The following is a 23,837-nucleotide window of genomic DNA, read 5'->3' as shown; positions in this document are numbered from 1 at the left end:
TCAAAGCCAAAATAATTTTAGTGTAGAATTATCAGAAAGTTCAACGTTTTTTGACAGTTTATAGTGAAATGCTTACCATCTTGGAGGATTAAAACATGCAAAGGCAACTTTCCTGAATCCCAATGTTGACATATTCTGAACCGTCATTTATTGTGCCCTGTATGTTATCTAAAAGAAATTGCTCATAATAGTTTGTCATGATAGGGTGGTCAAATAAATAGAGATAGAGAAAGTTCTAATTTCCATTTATGGTTGACTTGGTAAGGATAAATAAAATTACTTTTTGAGGAAAAAATTGAGTGGTCATTAAAAGAGTGGTCAAAGTGATAGGATTTTTATGGTAAAGCTGGGCTGTAAGATTCCTCATGTGCTATTTATAGCAATTATGCAATCTGTGTAAACAGTGCAATGAAAGTGTTACATGATGCTTTTGATGACCTTGAACTTCTTAAGTTTCAAACATTTGTCTCTTCAGTGTGCTTTCTCTGAGTACGTACAGTCTCAACTTATTCAACAGAACTTACTTACAATGTTAATTTGAAAGTTAAAATGTGCTTCGTTAATAGGATGAAAATACTGATAAAAGATAACCAGCTTAAGATTCTTTATAACTGACAGATATGCTGTTTTTTATGACGTAAATCTTGATTTAAGCAAGTCTTGTTTACTTTAATTAGAATGTAATTACTCTCATTTATTAGCTACTATAGACTAATATACTCTATAGAAGCTATCAGGATGGGTATCTGTCCAGCGTGCACTGTCAGTATGTACCACGGTATGTATGTATGTATGTATGTACCGGTATGTATGTATGTATGTACCGGTATGTCCGTTTGTGAGGCATCCGTCCACTCAAATATCTTGAGAACTGCAGTACTTACGGATTTATGGATAAAATATATGATTTTGTGAAACTCTTTTCATTAATTTTTAGCTACTATAGACTATAGTCTATAGAAGCTATTGGGATGGGTATCCGTCCGGCGTCCGTCGTCAGTCTGTATGTATGTATGTATGTATGTATGTATGTCCGTTTGTGAGGCGTCCGTCCACTCAAATATCTTGAGAACCGCAGTACTTACTGATTTGATATTTGTTGTGTAGATGAAAAATATGATTTTGAGAAACTGATTTTTTTAATTTTTTGATATTATTGAAAATAGGCAAATTAATGCCAAAAAAGGCGTTTTTGGTAAAAAATCTTCTTCTTCATAACCACTGGTCAGACAGCTTTGTTATTTGGTATACAGGTCCCTAGGGGTAACCCAACTTGGATTTGTTCAAGTTGTGATGAAATATGCAAATCCGTATTTTTAAGGAATTTTTTTGTCATTTTTGGTCAAAATTTGACTTACATTGTATGTAATTCTTGTACTGTATAAACCCTATCAATTCACCCAGAATAAAATAACTAATATGATTTTAAATAATTGAATTAATTAGGAAATCATCAAAGCCAAAATAATTTTATTGTAGAATTATCAGAAAGTTCAACTTTTTTTGACAGTTCATAGTGAAATGCTTACCATCTTGGAGGATTAAAACATGTAAAGGCAACTTTCCTGAATCCCACTTTGACATATTCTGAACTGTCATGTATTGTGTCCTGTATGTTTAATATCTAAAAGAAATTGCTCAAAATAGTCAATAGAGATAGAGATAGAGAAAGTTCTAATTTCCATTTATGGTTGACTTGGTAAGGATAAATAAAATTACTTTTTGAGGAAAAAAATAGAGTGGTCAATTAAATGAGTGGTCAAAGTGATAGGGTTTTTATGGTAAAGCTAGGCTGTAAGATTCCTCATGAGCTATTTATAGCAATTATGCAATCTGTGTAAACAATGCAATGACAGTTACATGATTCCTTATAATGCTTTTGATGACCTTGAACTTCTTAAGTTTCAAACAGTTGTCTCTTCAGTGTGCTTTCTCTGAGTATGTACAGTCTCAACTCAGTCAACAGAACTTACTTACAATGTTAATTTGAAAGTTAAAATGTGCTTGGTTAATAGGATGAAAATACTGATACTTAATTTTGTATCCATGTCTATAGTAGCTTCAGGGACTTTGGCCCTATGTTTAAATATTGCCACAGATGTGAAGACGAAATATCCAACTCTAGCCAAAACATGACTCTACATTTTGGGCGGCTGCACTCGACGTCTTTTTACCAATATTAGCTTTACAGCAAGGAAAACAGTTGCGCGACAGGGCACGTTCAATTCGAAAATAGAGAGCAACTTGAAGGCAAACTTGATCGAAACATGGAGGTTTAAAAAGACCCCCTTTGACTAAGTTATGATTGGAAAAATCTCGCTGAAGTGTAGCGAAGCCCCTTCAGACAGGTTCCTGCGTGAAATATTACATATAAATGGACAATATGTGGAACTCGCGGTAGAGAAAGTCATGACCACTGTACTGTCAACAGTGCACACGACGTAACGAGGCAATCATACAAGGACGCCGTGTAATTTGTCTTCGCTACCGCTGGTAGTACGGCGAGAGTGCCCAGTAAAATGTTCTACACCCTTGGTGTTTAGCTTTTAATTTTCAAATTGAGCCCGTTTGCGAAGTGAAACTTACATACAAGAAAGCAGCTGGTAGTCTTTGTCAAGAAGGATTTTATAAAAGAGAAATTCGTACATCTGATCCCCTTTTTCAACATTACTAGCAATGGAGCAAGAGAGTCAGTTACTACATGTATTAGAAGCCCGCTGGGAAAATCGGGCAAGAGCTCAGACGTCGCATGGTCACCATGGAAACCGGCGGTTCTATTCAGAACAGAAGGTACAGCAGGTGATGTTTCACCATCTCCACAAAATGGAATCATTTACGTAATGCTTATCTTTGACCCCCAAAACCTCGAATAGCTAAATTGTACCAACCACGAAACTAGTTCAGTCACGTGAATATGTATATTTCGATACATATATGAATCCTTTCACAACGGAACGCATCAAAAATAAAGGTCGCAGTTCTGGTTCAAGGACGTTCAAGAGAAGACTACGTCGACTTACGTCTATCCCAAAATTTTTTGACGTTCTTTATTTGGCTACGAACGCTTGTTGCTCTGAAGATCAGTAGCCTCAAACTGATAGAGATAGTCCCGAATTTAATTCTTTAGCTTACTGGGTCTTTAAAAGTATCTGGTCATCATTGCAAATCGCATCGACATGAGTTTCTAAGAACTTTTACGCTTTGTATCACGGTCCCTCTGTCATAACTTTTGACACTGTCCCTCCACAAACTGTGGAAAGACAATGCTTTGTAATACCATGGAGCTAAAAACAAAAGAGGTATCCCTCATGGTAATTTAAAACTGTCGTACATGTATCTTGTCATGTTTCCTGGTCAAACAAAGCCGCATATGCAGCAGTATATGCTTTCATCCGCCGAAACCTGGAATCATATCTTACACGACGACGACGTCATGCCCAGCGGTATATAGACAGTAGACACTAGGATACTGCGACATTGAACTTTTATGTGATATCGAATATTTTCAGGAAATGAGGATTGTTAAGTCAGATATGAGGAGAGGGGAAATCTCCGATATATCGGATATTTACCCGTGATTTGACAAGTCTTTAGTATTGTCTAGTATCGTAAATAAAATCAGACTGACGACGTCGGGCTGAACCAGCATGAAATCTCCGGTAGCACCTACATTGGATATACTTACCTGCGTTTTGACAAGTCTCGTATCGCCCAGGTAAAGCATATGACAAATGTGATTTTTCGCACAGTGACACTTGTATCAAAGTCAGAGTTAGACTGACAATGCCGGGCTGAGCCAGATCTATTCATGGGTGAAATCTCTGATATTTATCAGATAGAATTTCCAGCGATTTGACAAATGTAGTCTCGGTATTAGAGTCCGAACATCGCCGATAAAAATCGGATAATCGACGATTACGCAGACCCAGCGTGCCCAGATACAAGGTACCTCGTTGTGGTGACGTCTAGTATTGATATGGGACTCGACATATATTCCAAGTCTGTTATCTATAACAGAAATGTATATCTATCTATAACAGAAATATATGGGACGTCAAACTTCGATAGTGGCCAGTAAATAACCAAAGTTTGCAGTAATCTCAAACGAATCTATTTAGTTTTCACCACTCAAATTAACTATTTTATTGGTGTAGCTTCTGTAATAGTGATAGTTGGGTTGAAAATAAGCTGATAGAGATGCTCAGCTTGTGAAATTATTAAAATTAAAGGGACATGCTCATGAGGGATCGTGACCAGAGAAAGATTTACGGACTGACCATTGTTTACAACAGCGGAACTTCAATCGCAATTTTTGTGCTTGTTAGTTCAATCTTTCCGTATGAACATGGTCTCAACAATCGGAAGAGAAGGAGCACACACATACATTTATGGGTGAGTGTGCGTCTATGGAATAATGGTACGTAATTTATTATCTTTGCAGACGTGACACCACCTTGCCTTGATTATATCGGGACAGGTTGATGCGGTGACAAGGGAGTACATTGTTGTTTCTGACCTCCTCGCATGATATAAACATAAAGCTAGAACGGATGTCATAATTTGTTGATCAATGCCATCTACGATCATACATGAAAACAAGGGAGCAGCATCGAAAGTGCTACAAAAGTTATGCAGTTTTAGTCGTGGGTCGTCCTTTTGGACAATTGAAAAAATATTTACAGTTCGAACCAACCACTGAAGTTGAAATGACTGATACAAATCAGAGCGTTCCAAGTTCACAGGCATTCACTTCTTGCATGATAGGACTACATGTAAATCGCCTTCCTGTTATAAAGTGCAAATCTTGAAAAATCGGAAACATCTCGAGAAAATATATCATTGTTTTTACTTGTCTTCTGCGATGTGTTATGGCATCAACTTACCTAATCGTCATAGTATCAGTTTCTTCTATATCACATCCCTCAGATTAGTGATGTCATCTTTATTTGAGAAATTCATTAAATCCTCTATCGGAGTCAAACTCACAACGTGTGTATTCAGCTAGCTTGACGTCAATGGACGTAGACTTGTCAATCATCATCACGGACATTGCGAACTGGCTAACGTCAGAATTGTCGGGCTCAAACGTTTCTCTGAACATGAACAGAAATGCTCAATATCGACAGGGAAATCGTAAAAAAAGGTTTTAAATAGTGACGGTAACCCAAATCAAAAGTTTGTATCCACTTGCGCTTCCGTAGGCCATCCTACAAACTGCTTCAATCAATGTCGCAAGGTTGCTGCAGTGGCTGGTAGCAAGCCCTGCCACTCCCTCTGCTGTGCGTTGTTAGGCTGTCATCATAAGTCGTCCTCGACTTGTAGCAAGGTCTACCATAATTGTAAGCGTACTTGCATTTGCGCTTACTACATGTACTTGATCATCTCTCAAGCTTTTTATATGAGAAAGAAAATTCATCGAATGTCTTCTTCATAGCCCTAAGATCCATGAGACTATAACTGTATGTCGCGCTTGATTCGGAAACGCATTCGATCGTACATTACTCAATAACCAGTCTTCCTGACACTCGTCGGTATGGTGTACAAAAATACAAATCTATTTCAACACTAAACCATGCCATGTCTTATTATCTAGCAGGCGGCTATATCGCGGCAGTGTCACAAATGCCACCGTTATGACTAAAATCAAAACATTCATGGAACGAGAGAGCAGAATGGGAGCGCAGATTGATAGCGTAGAATAGGAGCGCAGATTGATAGCGCAGAATGGGAGCGCAGATCAATAGCGCAGATTGAAATGCGCTAGCGCAGATTGGGGGCGCAGACTGTCGATTTCTGATCCCCCACATACCTGGCTCCATGCTGTGATTCATTACGGTTTGAGTAACCGAGGATTCTAGTGAGCAGCCATTTTTTAGATCTTCACGCGCCTTGAAAACCGATTAACACTTATCAAACTACGAGCATTTCCGAGACAATAGTTCGTCCTCACTCTGTACAGCATTTCTGTGGGTGAAAACCGTTTCTGGAGTAATTTATGCTAAAATGAGCCAATCGCCTGTCGGCGGCATAAAAGTCAAAGGAGAGAAGTTGAGAAAACATGAACATAGAGAAAAGTACGTCATTTCATCAAGCGCAAGTTGCATGCGATAGACCACTCGTCAAGCGTCATACGTCACAGATAGATCATCTCTGCTGTTGTTTGTATCCAACATGAGTACCATCGATTCCAGGCGAATATGATATCAGACCCGTCTTCATTACATGTAAATCTCAGGATTAGGATGGTGTTTTGCACTGTATTCAAGTAGTTAGCCCGTAAGCGTCTCATTCAATGGTTTTCCGACCAATGATGACATGTTGATGAAAACTCAGGGCGATTACGTTATTACGTTGTTAAATTTCATATTGAAATTTGTCTTCGGTCCTGCATCATTTGGCTACTGCCATGATAACTGATAACAATATGTTGTTGTGTCCATTCCCATAAAATCATTTGATTCACATTCGTCCGGTGTACGATGAACATTTGTAAGTCGACGTATGTTTTTACCTTGTCAAGGTCGGTAACGAAATGGGACAAGGAAAAACGGGACCGCGGGATTGAAATGACTTCGACATTATCAGTTCACTGCCATTGTGCCAAAACGTCTGCAAACCAAAGCAGCTATTGTTTCATGGCGTGTGATTTCTGCATCGCTACGTATTTTGCCTTGGGAAAATTTCCTGTCGCTGTCTTGAAGCCCATGCAATTTGTTCCACCTTGTATTTTCTAATCCCAAGTAGTTCCAGTGCCGCGGTTTCTGATATTTCATTTTTATTCATAAATTGTTCAACTCACTCAGTATTCTCATCGAACGGACAATGTCGGGTTTCTAGACCTTTTGGCGCAAAGTCGTTTCGGCCGCACCATTTCCGACGCCAAGACGTTTAGGCAACGCGACCAAAGACGTTTCGGCACTACCTGGGTTGGGGAACTCGTGCCAAATGTTAAAATCAAAACACTGAGAAGTATAGTGTCAGCATTCACATGCTTTAAAGTTTGTGAGAACATGGTGAAAAACCGTGAGAAAAGAGTTTCATATCATTTTCAATAGCAATAGCCGCCGACACTGTCAAAGTTTGAAAAGCGGCGCCTAAACAGCACTGTAAAAGTCATACTGGTCAGAACGCAAAGGTCACGCTTATGAATATGACTGGTCTGTCAGTTACTTATAAGTTTGAAGGGAAAAAAATACATCATAACAGGGGTGTCGAAATGTCTTGGGGCCAAAAGAAGCCAAAACTTCGGCCGAAAGAGGCCGAATGTTGCTTGAATGTTGAAGATGTGAAGGGTGTCTGTTGTGGTATTCAAGTGTTCCCGCTGTCACTAAGGCTGCCAGTGGAACGTACCATTTATGTATACGGGACAGCCTCTTCAAAGATGTTTAACATTACGAAACTTATCCACCACTCCTGGTGCTTTTACAAAAGCACAAAAATGTCCCAGTTAAAACATTTAGTGTGTGGGCCATTTTTGTAATCTGAAATTGTACCGTCAACAATGTCATAAGTCTGACCTTGTCCGATTGTGTCGATAAATTGTGATCTTTTGGGAGCGGCCACCCTATGAGAAAAACGGTTAGACCCACCTTTCGCCAGGTCTTTACCCACGCAGTGAACGGTGGGTGTTAATGGGATTTTCACAGCGGATGTTGTCTAAGTGCATGTGAATACTGTGACGCTGCTTGCTTAGCGTAATCCCTTGTCAATCAAGACATAACGGTAGTCTCAAACGCCAAAATGTACACCTGTGCCTCTCGTACATTTTTATTCCAAAATTTCACCCAAAAACAGGAACTTCATGACCAAGATATTCTACACACAAGGAAGATCAATATTAGAGGAATACTTTTCAGGGATAAAAGAAAAATCGCGTTTTTATCTCAAAATACCAAAACAAAGGCGGAAAGCAACCTTAATCTAAGTTCAATATCTGCTGAATATTGAACAGTAATTACAGGCTGGATTGAGATCACATTTGATCATGATTGTCTTGAAGCAGTTGAATGGGGCTCGCTCGAGCCATGGAGCTAAACACTTACCCCTATGCTATATATGCCAACAGACTATCAATGACTGGGCTCTGGTCTACAACATTGCTAGCAAGGACGAGAACTTTCATTTCAAGAGGCTCAACAGGAGTACCGGTACAATTGACAAAAACGCCAGCTACAGAAATCTACAGCTCACAGAGCAATGCCCGCTGCAGCAAGAAGCATCTGTTCTGTGGTCTGCATGAACGTAGGTGTCAAGAGAATCGGGTCATGGCGCGCTACACTCGGCTGTGGAGAATCCAACTCCACTACGAAGTTTACCCCGTTGGGGGTGCAAACGAGAATTCTGAGTACAGGTATCAAGTCAAGCGAAGGACCTTTCATAGGTCTTCAAGTAATGTGGGGGTTATCTCATTTGAAAGAGGATTCAGACCTACCCAGCAATCACGAGGTACAACAACGAAGTTTGCGTAGCAACGGTAGCCCTACACAAGCTAGCTGTTGGATCTCTGCCATGACCGTGCACAGGATCTCTCAGTACGTCCCTATGTGTAGCCGTGCAATTTTCCTGCCAAATGCCTCGAAAACCCGCTCGTTTTGTCTATTGTGTCCTGTCATATGACTATTTCTTGCCACGTATTACTAGAAGAAGTAAGAAATGGTGATCAACAGTGGGTCATGGGCCAAGTCGTCGCGGGGCTGGTACGTTGTGCAGCTGGTTGTGGGACCGGATTCTCTTATATCCATGTACGTCAACGCAGTGACCTTCTCCCGTATCGAAGCAACAGCATCTCCCGTGTCCTGCTCTGGCTTGCCGATCGTGGTCTTGAGTGTAATATTTGTGTTAGGCATTGTTCTTGTTGCTGGTCTACATATCATATATATATACAATATTGATCATTTTAGTGATGTAATTTTACTGTGCTGTACATAGCATTGTGTACAACCAGCGTGACCGCACGCGATCAAACCCATTTGTTCACTGTGACTGCGTGCAGTAAACTCAGCGACATAATGTGCAGTCTCTCAATGTTCGTAGCCTTACATGAGTTTATAGACAGAAATACACCACTGAAGTTCGTTTCCGATCTTAATATTTTACAATTGCATAGTGTTGAGTCTTACCAAGGTGTTAACAAAGTGAGGGACCGCTCCTATCTCACTGTGATTGAAGTTGAGAAGACTTATCTTTACAAACATTTATGTTTATCAACAAAAAAATCGCATACGCGCAGCGCGACGACCACTGCGCTTTAAATGAGCAGTCCTTTTTTCATTTTCCAAAAAACTTGTATTGTTATGCTTGCTGTGGCACTCCATTGCTGAATAATCGTAAACATTATCAGTAATAATCAGGGGTATGACGTCACAAAATTCACTGGTATTGACAAAGCTGTAATATAATTTCCAATAATATGACAGAATGTCTAATGTCAAAGTTTAAATTACTGACAGCCTTTGCTACTGATCAACTCAAGTGGCACTTAAAACCTGCTGTCACTGGAAGAACTTAAAATATATTGCCACAACTTTTGCACACATTAACAGGTCCCTGTGTTATAGCTGGCTCGTTGTTTTAATCAGTTGTAAGTATAATAGAAATCTACCAATACAAGAACAATATTCATGTGTAAATCAATATCACTGACAGAATGTCTGGTAGCTCAGAGTGATGTGTACCTGATCAGTAAAGTTCCATCCTTGCTGTGCCATATACCAGTCTACAACAGTGGTAGAAATTGCATCTTCTAAACCTTTCAATTTGCGTACAATCAGAGTGCGGTGAGCCCAGGGACATGCCAAGGATACATACAGATGATAACGATTTGCTTCAGCTTTGAATCCACCAGAGCCATTTGCTGTACATAGAAAATGTAAAGAAACACAAAGTTGCTGTGTTGACCAATAATTGTTGTGCGTGGAATTGAAAGTGCACACTTACTGTCAAGCGACTCCTCACACTGCAACTTTTGTGATATACAGGTAGGTTTTACCTTAGACTTGGTACAAGTCTCAAAAGTTGTAAGATTAATCTGGTTGTAACCATCACATTCACTCACCACATGCACAAATGCCACATTTTGATACAACTAAGTGAAGACACCACATAGGGTTATCCAGGCCTAAGAGTGTTTTCACACCAAAGTAACACTACTGGGGAATAATTTCTAAATAATTAGAAATGACTGTATCTTACAAAATCACTGACTTTAACCAAGTCCATATATACTTTTACATCTGTACATAAATACAGTCAAACACTTTGCAAGACAGTAACTACCTGCTGCTGATGATGGAAATCACTGACAATGACTAATCGTTTAGAACTATACTCATTGTGAGGACCATCTTTGGTGGATTTTAATTATGATTTAAGAATGTACCAGTAATAATGTATTTTTCACTGTGTTACAGTTGAAGCCATTATTCTTTGGTGGGGCAAGTTGGTAATTACCCACCAATCTAGCTAGCCATATACCAATCTGATTAAAATCAGATGTAGAGTATGGCGACATTTGCTTATGCGGTATTCTCTTGCTGTCGCCTCTCACTACATCTGACCAACTCCCATAGAAGGTTGCGTTCAAATCTCATGCTCCGAAGCAGACAATCAGATTGCATGTTACGCGATCGCAAGGTCGAGTGCGTCGATGAGATTTCGTGTTCCCTTAGCTTTTATCCAATGCACGTAAACATTCGATAGTTGTTCAAATCTGCAGTAACAAATACACGACGCACTTTCAAATTACAGCATAGAAATTTGTCGCCACTCGGCTGTCTTGTATACATTATACTGAAGTGTACAAGTACCTGTAACGGTAGAGCTGAGCAGCCACTGTATGCTCACTGCTCACTGTATGTCTCAAAAGTAGACCTGCGTACGATGCTGTGTTTTCCCAGGGTAAGCCTAATTAACGTGCCACGTGCAACGTGCCACGCACCGCGTGCTGTGAGCCACGAGCCCAGAGTCAAAGTTCACAATGCACGATAGCATGTTAAGCTAGAAATAGGTGCATTTACAATCCAATTTAATTCATTGATTCATTTTCATGGAAAAATCTACATTCTGGCTTCAATGCCGTCTTCTAAATGCATGAATCGGTGACCAGCGAATGTGTGTTTACGAATTCTACATCAACGGGCATATGCAGAAAGGGACTCGAGAGAAATTATAGGGAGCGAGGGTCAGTATTTTTCAAAATCACACTGCGCGTAAAATTGTAACATTAAAAATTGATCAATCAAAATTCTGTACATTATTTTGTAGACCATATGGTAAGGTTGCTACATTTCAAATATCTAGGTCTTAAGCTATGATAATATTAAGAAGATTTTTACAATATTATTTTTGAGAATTTATGACCTTTGACCTGCCCTATCCCCCCTCTGCAACTAAGCTGTGGCTTATCCTACGTAAGAGTCAAAGACGGCTGGTGTCTATCGAACTGTGACTGGTATGGGACCCCAACCTTCGACCCTCAAATCATCCTGTACCTCACTAATTCTACACATCTATAAATTATAGTCTAGCCAACAGAAGTGGAGGTCTCGAGTTTACTGGACAGAGATGATTATGTTAACTAAGATTTCTGCTAAAATATCAAGCGACCAGGTTGACCAATATGGCTATAGGTCTGATGTTTGATGGACGGCCATCATGGGAAGGTGTACAGCAAATGGATGACCTTTGACCTGAATTTCACTTATTTGCCAGTTTATTAGTGCAACAGCCTTCCTATTTGGTAGGATGAGGCGTCACATTATGAATAAGTAAATATTTGTCGAATAAAATATCATTGGTGTTGACTACCACATACAGGGACGGCATAACATTGGGGAGAGTCACTTTTCTCAGCATCATTTTGAAAAATTCGCCCTCCCTTCCTATAATTTTTTTCCAGTCCCTTACCAGCCATTACATGTTGAATTCGTGAACACACATATGGCAGGTCACTACTTTATGCACATACAAGGCGTATATTTAATGTGATTTAACAGTGAAGATGAATCGATAAAGTGAATTAGAGTGAAAATGCACATATTTCTAGCTTAACATGCTAATCGTGCATCGTGAACTTTGGCTCATGGCAAGCTGCACGGGGGCATGGCCCTCGGCACAGGCTCTTGACTCAATGCAGGTGAACCGCCAGCCGTCACTGTTTCAATAAAAATACCGTCAAGGACAGTGTGCTAACATTCAGTTTGAATTGTCCATTCGAGAAATATTTAAATCAGGAAGAATAAGAATGAAAAAAGCAAATAAGGTCTCCAATTTAGGTACTGGAGGTCATCCTTAGGAACATGCATATCAACTTCTATAGCAATGGGACAAGCAGATCCTAAATACATAAGGAAATGTCAACAACGAAAAATAGCCAGAGAAGGTTTGATAAAAAGAAAAGGTGGGAGTGGGTAAAAAAATGTACAAGGGATCTGGTAGAAAAGTAATGCTACCTCATCAATCTTCTAGCTACCCCCTCCTGAATATCAAATGTTCCATCCCTTGGTATTACATAACACCAGATGACAGGAAATGTATTTACAACCTTGGGGAGTTTTTAGTTTAATGCCATGAGTGTTGTCATTCTAATGCAAACACCAATCTACTGTAGTTACAGATGGTTAAATGCCTTCCACTGTGGGCGGTGATTACAACATCTGGAATAATCCTGGATCCAAATTTCTCATCAGTTCTTGTATGTCTTACATAAAAAGTTGCAAAATTGGTCTGCAATGAAAAAATTCACCTAAGCTTTGTTTTCTCAATCAAATTTTCCTACAAATTGATACCAAATATGACAAAATTATGTTCACAGCTTTCAAAACTGTCTCACAACATATCCTGGGTTGGTGTAGGTCATTTAAGGTCACAAACTGAGAAAATTACCAAAAATATACAAATTTGGGGGTTTCCCAACACTTTGAGCAGAAAATGTATCTGATAACATCCCTAGAGACTTTATACCAAATTACAAAGCTATCAAACAATTAATTTTGAGAATAAGTTTTCTTGACCAAAAATGACAATATTGTCTTAAAAATACAACTTTGTGTATTTCAGGACAATTTCCACATATCTAACTATTGTCATCTCTGTACGTCTGTGTACCAAATATAAAAGCTGTCTGTCCAGGGGTTTTAAAAAGAAAATACTGTTTAAGGTGAAGTACTACGAATTACGTCAAAATTAGGTTGTGGTGTCATTTTCTTGAAACTTTGCACAAATATTCTTGGAACTTGTGCAAGTGAAAAAATGAAATAAACCAGATATGAACTGAATTGCCTCGCGTGCACATTTTGTAAAGTACTTCTTGGGGTATTGGCTTTTATGACATTACATTGTTTTTATTCCCGAAATTAATCCAATCTATCTAAATTTGACATTATCCCCACTGTATTACGCAATGAAAAAAAAGAAAAGAAACCATTTGAAAAATTATGATCCAACAATATCTGTCGATGCAAGTGCAAATGGCTGAGCAGGCTCTTAACTGGCAGAGGTCGCGTTTGCGTATAAATTCTGCATATTTCACATATAATTGCCATGTAGAACGAGTTGACCTACTTCACAGTATCTCAATGCGCCCAAAAACGATACAATCATCTGTGCCGCGCCGTGTAGCAGCAAAATGAGTTCGTGACCTTTGAAGTACGCGTTTCAAAAATAAATACCCATGGGAACCTGCTCACCACGCCACGCAACTCATGTACAGCTGACTATGGTGCACTTGTCAGGCGATGGTCGATGATTCTGGTTATTGCCTATATTGTCAAGTTCAATGCCTAATTTACGGAAACACGAACTCTGTCTAGTGTATTCGAAGCTCTGCGTACAGGTTGTGCACACGGCCTCTACCACGTGCTGTCCTGTGGACAGTGTGGTACAAGCCGTCGGCCTACCACCGTACCGCCGGGAAACGCAGACCTATTGTACGCAGGAGCATGGCAGGAGCTAGCCTACTGCTCCTGATTTAACATCAATGCCAACATGGAAATCTCATGAAAAATTTGTCATTGTTGGTTCTGTAGCTAATACAATCTTGAAAAGCAACTTAAAAGACACAGACTGTTATTTTCTCGATCCGCTATCTGCGGACTACGTGCTGAAGTACATTGACTGTTCATGTCAACGATCGTTTCTCCCTCTGCAGAGTTTCTGTATCCCGTTCAACAACGCTGTACCTCGATCACACGATAGTGACGCTATGTAGCTGTGCAGTATTGAAACTTATCATAAAATGGCCACCTCGTCTAACAGTAACACGTATTGTCAGGATTATCGTACGGAAAAAAGACTGCAAAACTAAGACTTATGAATCTTCATCAGAATGAACACATCATGATTGTACACGAGTATCAACCGTGAATGCACGTTGAGCTCGGCAGTTACACAAGCATGGTACGCTACATGCATAGCCCTACGAGTATGGCGACAGTGTCCGGCTTTGGCTACGCCGGGGGCTACGCCGCCTACCGGAGGTGGGAGGCGGCGTAGCCAAAGCCGGACACTCTCGCCATACTCGTACGGCTAGCTACATGCACTGCCGCGATGCCGATCGTATGCATTCCAAGGCCTATCCCGGAATTTGTTTCACAAACAACCTCAAGGAGAGCAAACATACTTCTATGGACAATGACGAATACGTTTCTTGGCGAAGCAAAATCAAAACAGTGCAGCAGTACATGAAGTAGGTCATGGCCTTGGACTCTGTGCACGAACCTGATTGGACACTTCAATACCTTTGACCCAAAGTTATTATTCATCAGCACTTCCATGCCATGAGGCTAGGTAGAGAACGTATTACGTACGCAGTGTACGCTGTGTGTTAGGAACGCACACAGGGAATGCACAGCGTACACTGCGTACGTACGCAGGGCTAGCGAGAGAGTTGCCGACATCGACGGTTATTTACGAAAAAAGAATAAAAGACTGGCATTTTTGGAAGCGATCGAGTAGCTGCGGTAGGCAGGGATACGACTTGGGCCAAGAACGCTGAATTTCGGCAGTAATTTGGCTTTTTACGTCAAGTCCAAAAATGGATTTGAAGTCACCAACTCTACGTACGGGTCTTTGCAGGGCTGTGGTGAGCGGGGCTATTAATAGCTGTAGCGGAACACACAGCATCGTACGCAGGGCTAAGAACGTATGTACTCATTTCTGGCGATCGAGCAGCGAGGGAAACAATCAATTACCAAGGATGAAGCTAATTTGCTAAACGATATTTTATCTTGAATAGTGAGTTGAATGAGTAATAAAATATCATATTTTTAATGTTCAATACGAGGTTGAAACACGGAGGGACCGTGGTTGAAACCAGAGCTATCCAGCTGTAGCCAACCTGGACAAGCACATTTCACAGCGCCCTCAAACAGTCGATTGTTTTCACTTGTCATACGCGGCGTAACAGAAAAATAAAACTTTCATAACTTCATTAATATCCAAGCCACGCCCACCAAAACCTTTTCAGTTCTAGCCATTTGAATTCTGAAGATGTCTACCAAATTTGACTGAAATACGTTCAGCCGTTTTTGAGAAAATGGACCAACAGACAGACAGACAGACACACAGACAGACATCGCTGCGACATAACCTCGCTGCGCGCATGCGCACGCGAGGTAAAAATGGGGGTCACCAAGCTCGTTTCCATGGAAACGGGCTTAAAATGGCGTCGTTAGAAATAAATAAAAATGATATAATTCACTTAAACTAAAGAAAGCAATTATATAACGCTTAGCAAATGAGTGAATTTTAATAAATACCAAGACTTAAGATCCATATCTATCGAATGTATAGTTTTCATGATGTTTGTAAAGAAATTTTAACATATTAGTATCGATTACAAAATGACGATATCGAAACTATATCAATACATAATTTTCGAACTTTCTATCTGTCGCTTTGAATGGTGTCATTTTGACCAAACTTGGCGAATAAAATCCTGACATGATACCATTTAGTTTACACTTTTAACAAGCGACCTAGCGGCCGATATAGCTCCGCTGTGTTTATGTAGAGAATAACTATTTTTGACACATGTTGATGAAGAAGGTGGAAATCTCTGATAGCTCAATGCAGTGGCCAGAAAAAAGTAGCTAAAATAGCTGCAAAAATACACAATCGAAGATTTCATCATACTTTGAATATATCACATCGGATCATCCCTAAGAACATGTCAACCAAAGCTATCTGATGAGTAGTTTTTTGGAGAATAAAATTTTCTGACCAAAAATGGCAACAATTGCCCCCAAAAATAAAATTTGCAGATTTCAAAGCTGTTAGAGCAGTTATGTTATGCTATGTTATATCTATTTATTAAAGTGTCATGTGTGGTCTTAAACAGCTTGGTTGCCTCACCCAGCCCCAAGGGCTTACAAGAAACGAAAACAGTATATTTTGAGAAACACATTTTTTAAGCAAAAATGGAAAAAATTGACCCAAAAATTCAAAATTGCAGATTTCATCATAATTTCAATAATTATTATTTAGTTCATCTATAGAAACCTATATACCAAATTTCAAAGCTATCAGATGTGTAGTTTTGGAAATACACATTTTTTGACCAAATATGGCAAAAATTGCCCCAAAAATACAAAATTACAGATTTCATCAGAAATTCCATATATATTACTTAGCTCATCTGTAGAAACCTGTATACCAAATTGCAAAGCTATCAGACCAGTACTTTATGAGAAACACATTTTTTGACCAAAAATGGCAAAAATTGCCCCAAAATTACAAAATTGCAGATTTCATCATAATTTCCATAAATATCATTAAGGTGATCTGTAGGAACCTGTATACCAAATTGCAAAGCTATCAGATGAGTAGTTTTGGAAATACACATTTTTTGACCAAAAGTGGCAAAAATTGCCCCAAAAATACAAAATTGCAGATTTCATCATAATTTCAAAAAATACCATTTAGTTTATCTGTAGGAACCTGTATACCAAGTTTCAAAGCTATAAGATGAGTACTTTTGGAAATACACATTTTTTGACCAAAATGGCAAAAATTGCCCCAAAAATACAAAATTACAGATTTCATCAGAAATTCCACATATATTACTTAGTTCCTCTATAGAAACCTGTATACCAAATTTCAAAACTATCAGACCAGTACTTTAAGAGAAATAAATTTTTTGACCAAAAATGGCAAAAATTGCCTTAAAAATGCAAATTTGCATATTTCAGCACAATTTGAACAAATCCGAAATAGATCATCCCTAGGACATATGTACCAAATATCAAAGCTATCTGACTGGCAGTTTTGAAGAAGATTTTTAAAGATTTTTTTACCAAAAATGACAAACATTGCCTTAAAAATACAAATATGCAAATTTCACCACGATTTGAACAAACTTAAGTGAGGTCACCCCAAGTGAGCTGCATATAAAATTTCAAAGCAATTGGACTTGCGGTTTCAGAGGAGAAGGCAATTGTTGACAGACGACGACGGACGACGACGGACGACGATGGAAAATCAACCTATTTGATAAGCTCTGCGTCGCTGACAGCGGAGCTAATAAAAGGGTGTCACAACGCTACTTTTTACAATATCTCCAGGTGAATGGGTAATATGTGCCATGTAAATGGAGAGAAATGTTAATTTTGCGCTCATATTGAATAAAAATACCGCAATTATACGGTGTCGCTCAAATTTGATCAGAATTGGTACATACCAAAGATCAACAATAAGTGTTATTTCTATCTGTTCAGTGCAGGAAAATTATGCATTGATTTTATGACAATTTCTGCACAGTACAGCCAGAAAAACAACAAGAAATACAACCAGAAAAACAACAAGAAATATTTAAACCAGAAAATTAAGAATGACAAAAGTAAATAAGGTCTGAAACTTTAGGTACTGAAGGTCAACTTTAGCAACATGCATAGCAGAGAATCTTTCTACCATGGATGTACAAAAATAGACATCCATATGGTTTCAGCAGATCTGTTAATATGTCACAGTTCATAAACAATGACAGGAAATGACAAATTAGCTGTTTCAGTTACTGCTATCACTCCCAAACATAATAGGTACCCTGCATACAAATAGGTTAAAGGTCAAAATCCTCTTATTCAGATGTGTGGGCTGATTCAGTTCACTGCCACCACTCCCGCACACTTGCAGTATTTCCCTTTTTCTTACCTCATTTGCACATTTTTCACACTGATGTGTTAATTTGAACAAATTCACATCTCAACCCCTACATCTACCTGTACACCAAATACTGAGATGGTAGCTTTGGCGGTATGGGAGCCTTTGTGTGACGGACATACATCCGCACATACCCACAAATATACAGACATACAGACGCCACTCAGACTCATCAAAGAAGCTCTTTTTGGTATTTATATATAAAACCAAATATGAGCTAAAAACCAGCTTCCTAGGGGGTCAAAATATGACAAGGTTAAAGGTCACACGTATTTCTAAGAGACTGGGTCAAAAAATTAGGTAAAAGCGCAATTTCAACAATGACAGGTGATGTTAAATACATGCGCTACAAAATAACCCATTTGCGGCAGGCTGGAGTTAAATCTGCGCAGAAATGTTCTAAAGCGTGTGCGCGTCCGAATTCGTGGCCCTTTACCTTAAGATTTTTTGACCAAAAATGACAAAATTACTCCAAAATAGTAATTTTCCCAATTTTGTCATAATTTCAACAAATTATAAGACTAACACCCTCGCAAAGATCAAACCCAAATTTGAGAGCGATTGGGCTGGCGATTTCAGAGAAGAATAATTTTTACTGAAAATGAGAAAAATCACCAAAAAATTCAGTAAAAATACAAAATTAAGGATATCTTCACAATATTTATAAAACTGTATAAGGTTCACCTATGGTACTTGCACACAAAGTTTCAAAGCAATCAAAACAGCGGTTCTCGAGATATTAATTCTTGACCATTTTCACATTTTGTAAGCTCATTTGCATAATTTTGGCAATGCAGACTTCATTTGAACAAAATCCCATCTATAGCCCAGGATGCATCCACACACCAAATACCAAGCTGAAATGTGCAGCGGTTTGCGTGTTTTTGATGTTGACGGACATACTGTACGTACATACATACATACATACATACATACACACATACATACAGACGCCATCGACTTCAGCTTATACGATAAACTCACATTGGTATAACCAAATGTGAGCTAAAAATCAAATTTCTTTTCTAACTGCTTTTGGCTGCAATCAGCTCGATTCTGATGTAAGCTTATGCCTACCCGAGTCACTCGGTCACTCATTCACAGACTGCAAAATAATTTGGTAACCAAAGAGGTCGGCCAGTTAGGCTAGCGCCCACAACGACCGACTTGGCCAGTGGCAGAGGTCGGCCACTTACATACATGTATGATTGCATACATTTTCTCTTCACAGTCAACAGATGCTTTTATACGCGTGCCAATTTCAGTTTTGTCTGTCTTTCATTCATAAATCTGATTAAGCCTAAATTTTGATACACCAAATGATATCTCCACCAATCAGACATACAGATTCGGTCACGTGCGTGTGTCAATCATTGTCTCTTTTAAAATATCACAAGTTTATGACCTTGGTGAGCTCGAATGATGCAGATCAATGACACACAGAGTGTGAGCTTATACGCTTGTAGTGGGCACTGCTGTCACCGGTATCTACCGGTGGCCATCTCAGTCGTCAATGTTTTCGTCTTATAGACTTTGATGTTTGCTGTGACACATATATCGCCCATAGGTACATCCCAATTTTGCTACTTGACAGGAACTCTGTTCTGTTGTGAGTGTTGTCCGAGTCAACTCTCGAAATACATAAGATTCTACAGTGCTGCACTGCAGAGTTAAGGCTACAGGTCGACAGCCTATATCTTCACTACAGCCTTACGCTGCAGGTTTGATTCCAATCGAGAAACAACGGAATACATTTGTGTGATGAAGGAAATTTATCATTGTTCATCAAATGACTTTATGCTTGTGCCTTCTACCGGTATGTCGCTTTTCCGACCATTATACGGTACTCATATTAAGTTGAGCTTTCGTTGAAATTTTGTTGGATATGCCTTCTATATTTCCATATCTTGATTTATTGGGTCACCTTTTTGTCAAAATGCCATGAGAGCACGCCATCGATGACAACAAATCGGTCTGTGTCACGACGTGCACGTACCATTGCAGGAAAAAAAGTTCGGTTGATGATGTACAACAGGGGTAATATGGATTTGTTATCTGTGCAGGTGTGCATCACACACGTGGAGATACAGGCCAATTCATGTGATAATATGATATAACATTATTGAAAGTCAAAAGACATTTTTACTTCAGCCAATTCCTAATTTGCACATTAAATGAACTTTGCTAATTAGGGATATACATGTATCTGAATTGACTGGACAAAAGTTGATGAAACTTGCTATATACATTAAAGATATTCTAATACAACATTATTGAAAGTCATTAAGCCAATTCAGCCAATTCCTAATTTGCATTTTCAATGATCTTTTCTAATTACGGATATATACTTGGATTTACTTGATCAAAGTTAGCAAAACATGCTATGTACATTGATGATTATACCAGGTTAAAACAATATCGAAAGTCATTTCACATTTTCATGTCAACTCAATTATAATTTGCATATCTAATGAGCTTTAATTCACAGTTTGGCATATATGGCTTAAGGACTTGGCCAAAGGTAATTACACATGCTATATAAAGTGGTGATACAATGACAGCAGTCAAAGAACTTTAATATTTTTATTTCAGCTAATTACATATTTGTATACTTTAAGACCTTTTAGAATTAATCGGCGGTGATTATTGTTCATTATGTTGATCATAATACTTTCAATGAAGTTGCAAACATGTGGCAAAGATTCAAATTTACACATAACATGGTGAGTATCACTTGGAAAATAAATGCACCACAGACGGCACTTCAGCATGTCATCGCCCATCTCACTCTCAATACCATTGCCCAAAACATCCTGGAAGGCCACAATCAAAAAGTTTGACTGGTTGTTTAATTTTTAGTGGGTGAAGAAACCTTTGATAGCAGCCAGTGAAATATAGACAGAATATATGTACCTTCCTTGGAATATTTGTACCGTGAAAAACCAGCCGGCAATCAGAATAATATTTAACATACTACCGGTACACAATGAATTAAGCCACACATACAAAATCAAAACCTAAAACTCTCTCTGACCAGCTTTTGGAGGCATCATGGGCCAGTGGCTAGAGCAGTGGACTCACGATCAAAGGATGGCGAGTTCGAGCCCCGGCATGGCTGTGGTGTTGTGTCCTTGGGCAAGGCACTTTATTCCTCATTGCTTCTCCCCACCCAGGAGTGATGGGTACCTGGTAGGACAGTGGTTGTAATGTGTGTGTTTAGCTCTGCTGCGCTTATCGGCTGCACATGTGAGCTGTAGTTTGCTCCCCAGGGAGTTGAGTGGTATCATATAAGGTCCAATGACCAGGGGTAATAATAATTGTAAAAAGCGCCTTGATCACATGTAGTATTGTGGATATGTGCGCTATATAAGAACCCAATATTATTATTATTATTATTAAATTACAGAAACATGAAGCGGAAATTTGAGTACATTGATGTAAATGGTTCATCCCAGTTTTCAGATCACCATTGCTGGTTGTAAAATTCATTACCCGCTGTGTTTGTTTAGATCTCATCTTGCTGCTCCAGATAGGGAAACAGAGTTTAGCTTAGGAAGTTGGCTTGGTATATTGGTATATGGCTAGCTAAATTGGTGGGTAATTACCAACTTGCCCAGCGAAGAATAATGGCTTCAACTGTAAAGTACATGCCATATCAGTTTATCAATGCTAATTAAAGCATAGACTCTTGAGAAAAACGGGACAGGCAACTGTGACAGAGAACAAAGGGTCTATGGGATTAGCAGCCTGCGATCTATCTTGGAATAATTAAGAGGTGTTAATGGGTCGGGGACGGAATGAAGCTGGACCCGATCGACCGCACAACGTCCGGTTCATAGACACGTGCATGCAGGTATACGGTAATAATGTTTTCGGATTACAAGTTATTTCGGATTACCCACAAGTCCATTTTAAGAAAACATAGGGCCAAAGTCCCTGAAGCTACTATAGACATGGATACAAAATTAAGTATTTCCTGACTGTATGAAATTATCTCACTAAGGTCATCCTAGGGACATGTAAACCAAATATTAAAGCTGTCTGACCAGCGGTTTTGAAAAAACAAGCGACTCAACAGTTGACAGAGTTCTGCTGTGTTATGTAGAGAATAACCTTTTGTGACACATGTATTGATGAAGAAGGTGGATATCTTTGATAGCTCATTTCAGGATGGCCTGACCAAAAATGGAAAAAAATTCCGTAAAAATACAGATTTGCATATTTCATCAGACTATATTAGTCTATAATAGCAAATAAACGAGAGTTAATTACATTCTAATTAAAGTAAACAAGACTTGCTTAAATCAGGATTTACGTCATAACAAAACAGCATATCTGTCAGGTTATAAAGAATCTTGAGCTGGTTATCTTTTAATATCAGTATTTTCATCCTATTAACCAAGCACATTTTAACTTTCAAATTAACATTGTAAGTAAGTTCTGTTGAATAAGTTGAGACTGTACGTACTCAGAGAAAGCACACTGAAGAGACAAATGTTTGAAACTTAGGAAGTTCAAGGTCATCAAAAGCATTATAAGGAATCATGTTACACTTTCATTGCACTGCTTACACAGATTGCATAATTGCTATAAATAGCACATGAGGAATCTTACAGCCCAGCTTTACCATAAAAACCCTATCACTTTGACCACTCTTTTAATTGACCACTCTATTTTTTTCCTCAAAAAGTAAACTTATTTTATCCTTACCAAGTCAACCATAAATGATAATGAGAACTTTCTCTATCTCTATTTATTTGACCACGCTATCATGACAAACTATTATGAGCAATTTCTTTTAGATAACATAAATGGTGGTTCAGAATACATCAAAGTTGGGATTCAGGAAAGTTGCCTTTACATGTTTTAATCCTCAATTCACTATGAACTGTCAAAAAAAAAGTTGAACTTTCTGATAATTCCACACTAAAATTATTTTGGCTTTGATGATTTCCTAATTAATTCAATTATTTAAAATCATATTAATTATTTTTTTCTGGGTGAATTGATAGGGTTTATACAGTAAAAGAATTACATACAATGTAAGTCAAACTTTGACCAAAAATGACAAAAAATTCCTTAAAAATACACATTTGCACATTTCATCACAATTTGAACAAATCTAAGTTGGGTTATCCCTAGGGACCTGTATACCAAATAACAAAGCTGTCTGACCAGCGGTTATGAAGAAGAAGATTTTTTACCAAAAACACCTTTTTTGGCATTAATTTGCCTATTTTCAACAATATCAAAAAATTAAAAAAATTAGTTTCTCAAAATCATATTTGTCATCTACACAACAAATATCAAATCAGTAAGTACTGCAGTACTCAAGATATTTGAGTGGACGGACGCCTCACAAACGGACATACATACATACATACATACATACATACATACATACATACATACAGACTGACGACGGACGCCGGACGGATACCCATCCCAATAGCTTCTATAGACTATAGTCTATAGTAGCTAATAAAAGTGTTACAACTATTTTGAGAAGAATTCGTCAAAATGGTTTTAAAGTACTTTTTACATATTGGTAGCGGGATTCAATGCAACTAGAAGTCTGCAGGGAGTCAGTATGTTGCTGTAAAGTGACAAAGTTTCGAATAGAAATCTGAAACACATACCGCTGCAGTTCCAGACTTAACAGCAGTTGACATCACAGAGTTGTT

The 23,837-nt window shown here is 38.6% G+C and overlaps 1 protein-coding gene across 2 annotated transcripts in view; it reads right to left on the bottom strand.

Annotated features, from left to right (window-relative positions):
* The window catches only part of LOC139132394 (glutathionyl-hydroquinone reductase YqjG-like), an 87,479-nt gene that overhangs the window by 30,303 nt on the left and 33,339 nt on the right, over positions 1-23,837 (bottom strand). For both annotated transcript variants that reach the window (XM_070698721.1, XM_070698722.1), the window contains exon 2: positions 9,675-9,853. In XM_070698721.1, the coding sequence (XP_070554822.1) occupies positions 9,675-9,853 (179 nt within the window). The remainder of the gene's footprint in view (positions 1-9,674; positions 9,854-23,837) is intronic.

This window comes from Ptychodera flava, chromosome 5 (genome assembly GCF_041260155.1).
Source record: "Ptychodera flava strain L36383 chromosome 5, AS_Pfla_20210202, whole genome shotgun sequence".
NCBI classification, from domain to species: domain Eukaryota; kingdom Metazoa; phylum Hemichordata; class Enteropneusta; family Ptychoderidae; genus Ptychodera; species Ptychodera flava.
The sequence above is the reverse complement of the archived record's forward strand: the minus strand, read 5'-3'. Positions and strand labels throughout refer to the sequence as shown.